At 35.4% G+C, this 12,260-nt stretch overlaps 1 protein-coding gene across 8 annotated transcripts in view; it reads left to right on the forward strand.

The window, feature by feature from the left end:
- Nucleotides 1-12,260, forward strand: part of PDE4D (phosphodiesterase 4D) — a 1,473,810-nt gene that overhangs the window by 1,450,653 nt on the left and 10,897 nt on the right. For all 8 annotated transcript variants that reach the window (XM_047756094.1, XM_047756021.1, XM_047756175.1 and 5 more), the window contains 5 exons: nucleotides 5,702-5,795; nucleotides 7,151-7,323; nucleotides 8,627-8,725; nucleotides 9,547-9,711; nucleotides 10,882-10,981. In XM_047756094.1, coding sequence (XP_047612050.1) covers nucleotides 5,702-5,795; nucleotides 7,151-7,323; nucleotides 8,627-8,725; nucleotides 9,547-9,711; nucleotides 10,882-10,981 — 631 coding nt within the window. The remainder of the gene's footprint in view (nucleotides 1-5,701; nucleotides 5,796-7,150; nucleotides 7,324-8,626; nucleotides 8,726-9,546; nucleotides 9,712-10,881; nucleotides 10,982-12,260) is intronic.

Below are 12,260 nucleotides of genomic sequence, written 5' to 3' on the forward strand. Positions count from 1 at the left end.
AATTCATTGAAAGTAAATTTGGGGGCTAAATTACGTATACTGGTACATGGGTTCCAATGAGTATGTAGCACTTAAAGTTTATAAAAATTAATTTGTGGCTCTTTCTAAAAATCCATGCTACTTTTTTACCTTGTGAGGTATATATATTTTAACCTTCGGATGTAAAGCTCTAGATGACATTAAAAGTGACATTTCTTGACTTTTTAGCTGATAACTTATTAAAATGAACACTTGATTATCTGTTTGTAAACCTAGAAGATGTAAATTTATATGACAGCTATTTTTGTTAATCTCAAAAAATGAATTAGTACTCTGCATTTAATAAAATTGTATTCCTGCTTGGCAAGCTTCTTGCATGCCCTGTGTTAATGCTAACCTGGCAATCCTATCTCTATAATAGAAGCATGAGGTAGAAAAGCCTTTTTCAATCCTGAATGAAGCATTACTCCAGAAATTGGGATTTATTCTTAAATATTTGAGCAAATCACAGTACACATTTTTAAAGAATCCTTTTCTATTACTTTAAGGACTCTCAGATTGAAGTATTTTTCATTTTCTTTGTTTCTCTGTAAAGGGAAATTTCCTCTTTCCTGTGGGATTTGCTTGGATTATAAGAAAACTTATTTTAGTTTTAGTTGTCCAAATAGTCATGATTTTCCACCTCTCTTTAAGTCTGGATGGTCTAGGTTTTTGTAAATTTCATTACTTGAGTTTTGCTAAACATTTCTTGGCTTAATTTTTTTTTTAATACATAAAAGTGTAGAAAATAATAAAGGAGCCCCTCCCCCATCTCCGTAGAATCCCTCCCCAATCTCCCTAGAATTCATTTCTTTGCTTTTAGGCAGCTCGTATTTGGTGCCTTTTTGAAGGGCTTCACATTTCTGTTATGGTTATGAATAATAGCCCCAAGAGTCTAATACAGAATTTTAGTGCTTTTTGTGAAAAATTTTGATGGGCAGCTTTGTTTATGTTTTTAATACTATATTGCTAGAAACACTGAGAAAGGACAAATATAAATGTATTTATAGTCTTAGGTATTTTGAAAGATTTATTTTTATACAGCTAATACAGTATTTATTTTAGCTTTTAATACTTATATCCACTAAACTTAGAGTGTATCAGTGCAGCATATTCAAATGATTTTTAGCAGAACATTGTGGGGGAAGAATAAGCATTTACTTAATGTTTGACCTTTACTACCTTCTTAATTATATGCTAGAGAATATATAATGTACCCAGTAGCACCTTGGCATGAGGGGGAAGTACAGGAGTTAAATCTAAGAATACTTCAATTTTTGTCTTATTTAATTTTGCTTCCTTGACAATCTTAAATATAGAACATAAATTGAAAACCAGTATGCAGGTTTAAAAAACAATATACAGTATTCAAATCAACTACATTTTCACTTTTGCTTAGATTTCCTGCATGCAGACATTCTGATGCATAATGAGAACAAAGGATTTGAAAGCATTCACTTAGAAATCTTTTTTCCTTTGTTTCAACAATAATTCTACATATTATTTTAGACTATTTAGACCAAAAATAATCAAACTAGCTCATCAACAGAAAGTATTTAAAGATTACTTTTAAAAATATCTAAATGCTCAATTAAATTTTTCTGCAGTTTGCAACCAGTTCTTTTGGAAATCAGTTCTGTATTTTGTCTCTTCTAAATCTGTAAATTAAGAACCCATAAATAAGAGTGTTCTAGGAAAAATACATTTTTAGTACCTTTTCTAATCATTTCCCCCCGGTGGCAATTTTATATAGTTATCTTAATAAGTAGTATATAATTATCTTTAAGTGAGAGAAATTCCATTTACATTTTAAAAATGATTGTTGAGTGTTTAGTTTATTGTTCTTTAGCACATCCAGCTTTGGACTCCAAAACCAAATTGTAAGATCAATTATCAGTTGAGAAAGCAGTGATGGTAATTTTTGTGGTTATTAATTTAACTTCCCTGGACTGTACATTTTATATCAGTAGCCAAAAAGGGAAGCAATTTTAATTCCTTTTAGAAAAGCCCTTGTGTTATAACTTAATTGACTTTCTGAAAATTGTCTTTAAGAAATCTCCCATACTCTTTGGAAGAAAAAGGACTGCTTAAAATATTGTCTCATCTAATTATGTTGAAAAGAAATGTCGACTTCCTTGGAGCACCACACTAGTCTTGGGAGGGAGATGGGTGTTCGTTCAATGGGTGTTTGTTCAATGAAGAGTTTCTCCACCCATGCTTTTGGGTTTCAGACAAAGGCAGAAGGGTAGTCTGGGAATATATGAATATGAGGCAAAAATAATCAGTAGAATATAATCTGTCATTTATCAGTGTGTACAATAGAATCCTTTCACTGGTATTTTTGCCTTAGTTATCTGTATGTACTAACAGGCTATTTTGATGAGTTGTATAATCAAACTGCCAGAAAAATTACACCTTGTTCTTTATATTCTTCCAGATAAATCTAATAATTTGTGTGGCATATCTATAGATACAGTTCAGTTTTTTTGCTTGGGCATGTGGCAACATATCCCTCTTACCACATTGCTTACACGTTGAAAGGCGGCACTGCAGAAAAACTGGATTCTGCTTTAATTTTTCCAGTTGCACACCCCCCCACCCCCCACCAAGGTTGCTGAAAGCCTTACCCATTCCCTCAGCTTTTAAGACAGGTCTTTGTCATGACCGTGTAGTTCTTAATAGCAACTTTTATCTCATAGGACAATTTCAGATCAAAGAGCTATTTCATTAAACATATATTTAAAATGTTTAGCAGACTCTCTTGTATATATTTTACCTAAAGAAGAGAATTTTTTGCAAGAGGAAGCTTCATTTGTTAAACAAGGATTTACTTACCTTTGGGCCTTATGCATGGTATTACTGTTAAATTTTTGAAGCATCGTGACCATTTCCTATATAAATAATACCCTAAATTATTTTGGGGGTGGTGTTAGGGGAGCTAGATATTTAGCTATATATTTGTGTGGACATAACTATAGTTAGATCTTCTATACATTTGTCCTGCAATGATAAAAATCATCTATCACTATGAAAGGCCCAGGAAACTGAGAGAAAGAACTCAAATAATGTTAAACACCTACCATGGGCCAGTACGAGTTAAATGATCTAATGCATTCATGGGTGGTAGCCTGTAATTTACTAAAGAAAATATAACTGTATAAAAATTAGAAAATGTTTTGAACACTGTTGGGAATGTCTTCATAAACATTCTTGGAAGGTTCCAAATTTTCATTTTTTTCCCCAGCAGATCATAATATATAATGCTTAGTGAAATAAGCATCAACTGATGTTTTGTAGATTGTGTGATGCTAGTTTTTAAAATATACATACATCCCTGTGACTTATTTATTTTATAACTGGTTGTTTGTACTTCTTAATTCCTGTCTCCTATTTTGCCCATCCCTTACACCTCCTACTATGGCAGCTACTAGTTTTTCTGTATCAGTGCATTTATCTTATTATATCTGATCATTTGTTTTGTTTTTTAGATACCACATATAAGTGAAAACATACAGCATTTGTCTTTCTCTGTGAGACTTACTTAACTTAGTACCCTTTTTCTGTAAGACTTACTTCACTTAGTACCCTCCATGTCTGTTCATGTTGTCACAGATGGCAAGAGTCCATTCTTTTTTAGGGCTGAGTACTATTCCACTGTATGTATATACCATGGGATATAATGTGCAACATAGAGAATATAGTCAATAATATTATACTAACTTTGTGTGGTGCAGAATCTATAAAAATATTGAATGTCTATGTTGCACACCTGAAAGTCATAGAATAGTAAGTCAACTCTACTTCAATAAATGTAGATATACAAATGGAAAAAAAAGGCTTATATGGAAATACAGGTAATTATGCATGGTTATTAGTAGAGTTCCAATTTTTCTATATAGCTTTCTAGATTTTCTATATCACATGTACATTTTATGATCAGAGCAAGTTATTAAAAAATACGCAGAGGAAGTGAACTTTGCATTCTTGAGTTTGAGAATAAGCTCCTTCAACCTATAATTAAACAACCAGAGGCATCTCTGTTGGTTATAATTCTTCAGTTTGGGCTATAGAATGCTAAAATAAGCATTTCTTATGTCCAACAGGAAATTTTTTGTTGATCACTCTCAGTGCTTTACAGTGACAAATTCTTATACCTAATCTAGATGATCAGTAAGATGAACTCTGGAAGCTATTTGACAAATTATCTTGAGTTAGAACACCTTGGTATGAATTCTGCAGACAATCAAGATTTTTTAAAAATTATGATAAACTGGAGTTCCCGTCATGGCGCAGTGGTTAACGAATCCGACTAGGAACCATGAGGTTGCGGGTTCGGTCCCTGCCCTTGCTCAGTGGGTTAACGATCCGGCGTTGCCCTGAGCTATGATGTAGATTCCAGTCGCGGCTCGGATCCCGCATTGCTGTGGCTCTGGCGTGGGCCAGCGGCTACAGCTCCAATTAGATCCCTAGCCTGGGAACCTCCATATGCCGCGGGAGCGGCCCAAAGAAATAGCAAAAAGACAAAAAAAAAATTATGATAAACTAATTAAATACTGAGTTAGAATTACATTTCAGACATGGCTAAATAATGAACTTGCTACTCTCTTTCCCCTAGACTTAAATGAGTATTTCTGGTGAAATTCAAAATTTTAAAGGCTACTAAATATTAGACTAAAATGTAATTTTTTGCATCAATTATCTAATAGTTGCTCTATGCGTAGAAAAAGTATGTTTATGGATGTTAAGAGAAATATTAAGATATATTAGAAGGTCTATTTGGGTTGATTTGGGAATCAAAGGGAGATATATTAAGAAGCATTTAGTGGATGGGAAAGTGTAACATCTCAACATTGTTGAGAATTCTGGATTTTGACAATGCTGTGGGATGGTGGTAGATAAATTCTGGAGGGGGGGAGATACATTTCTTTGAATAAAATAGGCACCAGGGCACCAGTAAAATAAATGGTGAAGCAGTGAAGTTTCAATTGAACAGATCAATTTTCAGTTGTATTTATGAAATGGATGCTGAGAACCAGAAAATCCCTACTTAGAAAAAACTTTAAAAAAGGAAACATTATATAGTCGCTATTCAAATATTTTCCCCATAATTCTTGGAGAGTACTCCAATCTATTTAGTTTTACTTTTGGAAAAAGAGACTACATTTTAACCTCTAACCAGTATATGTATTTGTTTTTCCTAATGACAGATTAATTGATAAAAACATACCATATTTTATCGTGTGACAAACCCTTTTGTGTATTTATGTTAGCCTTTTTTTCTCCTCTCTAAATACTAACCAGTACATGTTATTTTGTATGCCTCCCCCCTTAATTAATGTTCTCCTTGAGTAAATCTGTGCTATCCAATGTAGTAGCCCCAAGCTACATGTGACTACTGAAGTTTAAGTTAAAATCCAATATAATTCAGGATTCAGTTCCTCATTTGCATTAGCCACATTTCAAGTGCTTGACAGCCACATGTGTGTCTAGTGGCTTCTATAATGGAGCAGAAATTATAGAATTTTTTTCATCCTTGTAGAAAGTTCTGTTAGACGGCACTGATCTAATGTGTCAGAAAAGGTTAAAATTTCTTTGGCATGTTTTCTGTATCTTAACGTGTGCATATGTTATTTCACTTAAACTTTCCTCTTCTATTGTTTCATTTTATCTTTCTGTTTTTCAGTTTAAAAGGATGCTTAATCGGGAGCTCACCCATCTCTCTGAAATGAGTCGGTCTGGAAATCAAGTGTCAGAGTATATATCAAACACGTTCTTAGGTGAGAATAACAACTTAAAAGCAATTTGCAAATTTTCTTTTGAGTTGTTTGTTTCTGGAAGTAGATTGGGGTGCAAAGCTATTTTGTAAATCAGAGTTAGGAATTCCATTTGTTTTCCTTCATCATATTAATAATTTGAGCCTCAAAGCTTTAGAACCTAAGGTTTCAAAGTTTTTTTATCTTTTAGTTTTATTCAGGATTTTAGGGATTCTCTGAATTAAAGTTGCATATGGCCCATCTTTCCAATACTCAACTGTAAAATATATTTTATAGAGAAATCTCTTCATGCATTCAGTTAATTCTTGCTAAATGCCAGCCACTGCTGGATACTAGGTATTTAATGATCAATTAGAAATGGTCCCTAAACTCAATAAGTTGATAACCTAATGGGCAGCATGCCTGGTAAACTAGAGAGGCAGTAACTACAACACAATTGCTAAAGCAAAGCTTGAGGATAATAGCTGGGCTGGTGTACTGGGATGCCACCACCCCACCTTCCACCCACAGAAAGAAAATACATTAAGAGAAAGTCAATAATTTGAACATATCCTTGATCTTTATTTACTTTCAAAACAAAACTGCTGTAATATCTCATTAGCACATTCACGAAACAGACACATGTTGAACACACACTATGTGTAAGGATGAGTTAAAGGAACTCACTGCCTTGAAATAGTGGGTGAGTGTACTGAGACATAGTGTGTCTAATTGGAAAACAACGTTTAGCTTTTGTGAATCTGATTATTCACAAAATATTGTTTGAGATAGTATTGGAGATTCTCTGTGCTCCACAGAAGACCTTGTTAGACTGTGCAGTCGTCTTGCCTTGTATAGAAAACGTAAACTGGTAGGAGTGATCTAAGTCTTTCAGATAGGCTGTGTATGCTCCCCATTTCAGTAAGCTCTTAGGTTCACACACTGCTGTTTTTATATTTGTGTGTGAAGTTTCTATCATTTCAAAGTAGGTATTAAAACTGGAGTTCTTAACTTGGCAAAAGCAGTTGTCCTGCCACTAATGAAATTACTGAACAGTGGACATAACCAATGTGTTTTGCCTTTCTTCAAGTTTGCTATCACACGTTTCTCAAAAAATTGTATCGGGACATTCAAAGACATGATCACTGAATACATTTGGTGTTAATTATATTGTGTTGGGATTATTTGCTTAATTTTGTGTTTGATTGTATCAAGTCCACCTCTGATTATAAATACCTTCTTTAAAAGGAGTTTTACTTGGAAAGATTTCTTAGAATATATAATGATCAATTTAAATTGCCCAGTTACGCATGTTATGATTTGCTTAAAAACCAGGTAAAATTAATAGTAAATGTACAACATTTTTCTAAATTTTTAAGATAAGCAGCATGAAGTGGAAATTCCTTCTCCAACTCAGAAGGAAAAGGAGAAAAAGAAAAGGCCAATGTCTCAGATCAGTGGGGTCAAGAAGTTGATGCACAGCTCCAGTTTGACTAATTCAAGCATCCCGAGGTTTGGGGTCAAAACTGAACAAGAAGACGTCCTTGCCAAGGTAAGATGACTTCAGATATCACGATCAGAAATGTGCAGCAAACTTTGATTCCTTCTCTTTGAAATAGATGCAGAAATTCATTAATTTGTGGGTTGTTGTTGTTTTTTATAAGTCAGGAAAGCGCTTTATAAAAATTTAATTATTTGAGTTTTATTTTTATTTTGTTGTCTCTTTTGCCATTTCTTAGGCCGCTCCCACGGCATATGGAGGTTCTCAGGCTAGGGGTCAAATCAGAGCTGTAGCCGCCAGCCTGCACCAGAGCCACAGCAACTCGAGATCCGAGCCACATCTGCAACCTACACCACAGCTCACGGCAACACAGGATCCTTAACCCACGGAGCAAGGCCAGGGACCGAACCCCCAACCTCATGGTTCCTAGTCAGATTCGTCAATCACTGAGCCACAACAGAAACTCTGATTTGAGTTTTATTAAAATGTGGATTTAGGCAGATGGTTTAGTGTCCTTTTTCTTTTTTGGGAGGCTGCCCTGGCAGCATATTGAATCTAAGCAGCAGCTATGACCTATGCCACAGTTGCAGCAATGCTGGATCCTTAACCCACTGGGCTGGGCCAGGCATCACACCCATGCACCCCAGAAACAATGCTGGATCCTTAACTGCTAGGCCAGTAGGGAACTCCTGGTGTACTTTATTTTTGCATCTACATTTGATTGTTTGACTTTAAACAATTAAAATTCTTTTAAAAGTATAGTAAAGTTTTTGCAACTGGGTTTTAACTGTTGAAGAAATGCTTTGACACCCATATTTCAAATATGTAAATATGTTATATTGTCAGAGGCATAAGGTTAAGCCATTCAGCTTTTAATGGTTAAATGAATTTGCCTAAAGTTTACCTGTACGTACATAGTGCATCTGTTACATTTAAAAATGAGTCATTTTTTTTTTTAATCTAACAAACTGTGTGTGTGTTTGTGTGTGTGTGTCTGTGTGTCTGTGCGTCTTTTCTAGGGCCGCACTCGTGGCGTATGGAGGTTTCCAGGCTCAGGGTGCAAGTACAGAGCTGTTGCCTCCGGCCTATGCCACAGCCACAGCAACATGGGATCCAAGCCAAATCTGCGACCTACTCCACGGCTCACCACAACACCAGATCCTTAACCCACTGAGCGAGGCCAGGGATCGAACCCACAACCTTATGGTTCCTAGTCAGATTCATTAACCACTGAACCATGACAGAAGCTCCCTAACAAACTTTTCATTAAAGTCAGTCATTTTTAAATGACTGTGTTCTTTGTTTCATGTTCTACTTCTGCATTCACATTTGTTCTGTCTTTCCTTAACTCTAGGAGCTAGAAGATGTGAACAAATGGGGTCTTCATGTTTTCAGAATAGCAGAGCTGTCTGGTAACCGGCCTTTGACTGTTATTATGCACACCATTTTTCAGGTAACGAGCTTAAGTCCCATCACCTCTTTTATTTGGTAACATTATATCTAGTCTGTGAATTACGCATGCATGCATTTTATCCTTTTCACTACACACCCTTTTTACCTACTTGGATTCCTTTTTCTTATTCGTGGTAAAACATGAATAAATCATGTTATTTTTTCTATTTATGCAAAAGATGGGATGTGGGCAAATTGAAGCAGTTTGTTAAAATAATGGTTTAAAAATCATCCATGTGACCCTGCCTGGCTAGAGAATGGAGGGCTAACTTTAAAAATGGAATAAGCCCCTTGCTGACCAACCTTCAGATGTCGTTTATTAGGTCACCATCTTCTGTACTTTTCTCTCCTTCAATTCACTTTCTCACTCTTGTTGATTTTGTGCCCCAGCTCAGGGTTAGGACTCATGTGAGAAGTTGAGGCTGTAGATACCCTGGGACTGAAAGGGTAGCTGCAGCCCTAGAAAGAATGTCCTGTTTCACTCTTTTTGATCCAGTGGCCAAGTCAGTGGTGCTGGACTGAAGCTGCCTTCACGATCTCAGGACTCAGACACTTTGATAGTTGGCAGCTCATTCCTAACACTGTATGTCTTGGAAAGAGCATTGTTGGGCTCCAGGAGGACAACTCACCTCTGCTTCTGTCCCTGAAGTCCCTGGATCATCCCAGAGGTTTTCATTGGCCTCACTAGACACTGACAGAGTGCTGTTCCCATATCTGGGTCATCCGAAGGCGACACTGGGAGTGACTTTTTTGTTGTTCACACACTGCATGGAAAATATTTTACATAAGGACAGAATGTTAAGAGGATTTCTTTTCCCTCAGGAACGTGATCTATTAAAAACATTTAAAATTCCAGTAGACACTTTAATTACATACCTTATGACCCTGGAAGATCATTACCATGCTGATGTGGCCTACCACAATAATATTCATGCTGCGGACGTCGTCCAGTCAACGCATGTGCTGTTATCTACACCTGCTTTGGAGGTAAATCTGTTTTCTAACTTGCCACTCATAATGGTTTCTTCACCTTGTATGCCAAAGGGTATGCAGGGCAAATAATAATTGGCTTCATTGGAAATGTTATTGAGTTACCGTGGGAAAATATTAATTGAGTCGCTGTGATAAACAGTTGAGTCTTTGATGAATTTTGTCTAGGATAATTGATTAGAAATTTAGGGATTCATCTGTTTATCATTCTGCTTTTTTGAAAAAGACATTCCATAAAGTACATCTGGATGATTCAATTTTGTTTAGGGTTTTTTGGAATTTAGTCTGATGACTTTTTCATTTATAGTTCAAAGATGATTATTTTATAAAGTAGCTTCAGTGCATTGATAGTCTTCAAAGAACTTATTAGAAAGAAACAAATCTTTCATATTACCAAACCCTATGAAGTTGTTCCATTCAGTGTTTATGAAAGCAATTTGATTTCCTTAATTGTTCGGGGGAGCAATTCTCTTTTGCTGATACGTTTATCATTCAGTTTGTTGCATTATAAATTTGTGTTAATACCTAACCGTTTGAGTGAGAAGTTCTCAACTGGGGGTAAATTTTCCCCTTTTACTCTTACTCCCCCTTTTCCTCAGGGATATTTGGCAACATGTGGAGACATTTTTGGCTGTCGCAACTCAGGGCTACATGCTACTGGCGTCTGGTAGAGGCCAGGGATCCTGCTAAAATAATACACTGGATAGCCTCCCACAGCAAAGAATTATCTGGCCCCAAATGTCACTTTTGCTGAGGTTGAAGTCCCTTGTTTAAATGGTAGAAAAGAAAATTAGTTGCTCCTGTCATTAATTGTATACACATTTTCAGAAGATCCTTTTATACGTTTAAAATAAGCTATTTTTTTCTATTAAAAACTTCCAGACACTCCTTTTATAACATTTTAAAATAATATAACCAGTGGAGAAGGTTTGATCATGAGTTATAGTAAAATCAGATAAAATATTTCCTGTAAGATTACACTTAAAACACCCATGAATAGCTCATTATCTAAAAGTCTCCCTTCCTGACACATTATGATACTATTTTTTGGAGCTTCATTTTGTTTTCCATCAAATTCTAGGAAGTAGTTTTCCCACTTGTATATACCTTTAATCCGTATTATTATAGAATAGTAATGTTATCTGCACTATCTGATTTTTTTTTCAGGCTGTGTTTACAGATTTGGAGATTCTTGCAGCAATTTTTGCCAGTGCAATACATGATGTGGATCACCCTGGTGTCTCCAATCAGTTTCTGATCAATACAAGTAAGTGGAGGTTATTTTTGCACAAAAAGATTTTGGACATTTTAGGATGACTGAAGGTCTTTATAAAATTTGTTTCTATAGTCGTAATGTTCTTTTGAGACTTGTAAATATATGTTTTCACATATGATGGTGAATGTTAATGTAGTGTAGCTCTAAAAATTGTTCTATCGCATGAAGTATATGATGTTTGAAAAACATGCATTCCAGTATATCTCTAGAAATAATACATGACCATGTTAGTAGAAAAGGGAAATCAGAAGCGAAAGTTTGCAGAAAGACTTAGATAATACTACTGCCCCTAAATGTCTTAGATAAAAGAAGTTATCAGAATTAATGTTAAGTTCCTCATTTTATATAGGTCGTTATTTAATCCTCTTCAGAGGCTGTAACTTTCCATGTTAAATCTCCTACGGAGGACAATAGGAACTTCTCTTTTGACTTTCTCCTGTGCCCTTAGAGGGTCCGCAAGAAAAAGTAATAGAGTCAGTCCTCATTTTTCTTGAGTACTTGAAGACAGTGACTTTATTATCAGTTGTTTTAATTTGCTCTCTGTTCCTATTCTAATGTTATAATAAAGGAACATACAATATTATACATAAGAGGATGTAATGAAACACATAAGTTTGAATTTTGGTCTTATTAACATAGAAAGAAAAAAAATTCATATCTTTCTTAATGACAAAAACTAAAACAAAATTTATATGTATTTGTTAAAAATCTATAAAATTAAGAATATTTCAGGACATACATAAGAATCAAAATAATGAATTAACCTAGGATAGTAAAAACTTGCCAGTGTTAGAGTTCCCGTTGTGGCACAATGGAACCAACTAGGAACCATGAGGTTGCAGGTTCCATCCCTGGCCTTGCTCAGTGGGTTAAGAATCTGATGTTGTCGTGAGCTGTTGTATAGGTTCCAGACGCAGCTTGGATCCTGTGTTGCTGTGGTTGCGGCAGCTGTAGCTCTGATTAGACCCCTAGCCTGGGAACCTCCATGTGCCGTGAGTGCGGCCCTAAAAAAGACAAAAGAGAAAAAAAAAATAATTGCTGTTCTTTGAAGAAAGGGCACAGTCTACCCTAACCAATGATATAATGTAAACTCATGTAGCTGCATCTGATGTGTATTAATATTTACGTGTCAACATGTAGTAATGTTTTGTAGACTCCCATTATAGGGTCTCATAAGGTAGCTGAAATATGGAATATTAGCCTGTCTAATCCTAGATTTATAAGTTCATAAACCAGACTTCTAAAAGCTATTAACTATCCACACGTTTTT

Source organism: Phacochoerus africanus, chromosome 1, assembly GCF_016906955.1.
Source record: "Phacochoerus africanus isolate WHEZ1 chromosome 1, ROS_Pafr_v1, whole genome shotgun sequence".
In the NCBI taxonomy this organism is placed as follows: Eukaryota; Metazoa; Chordata; class Mammalia; order Artiodactyla; family Suidae; genus Phacochoerus; species Phacochoerus africanus.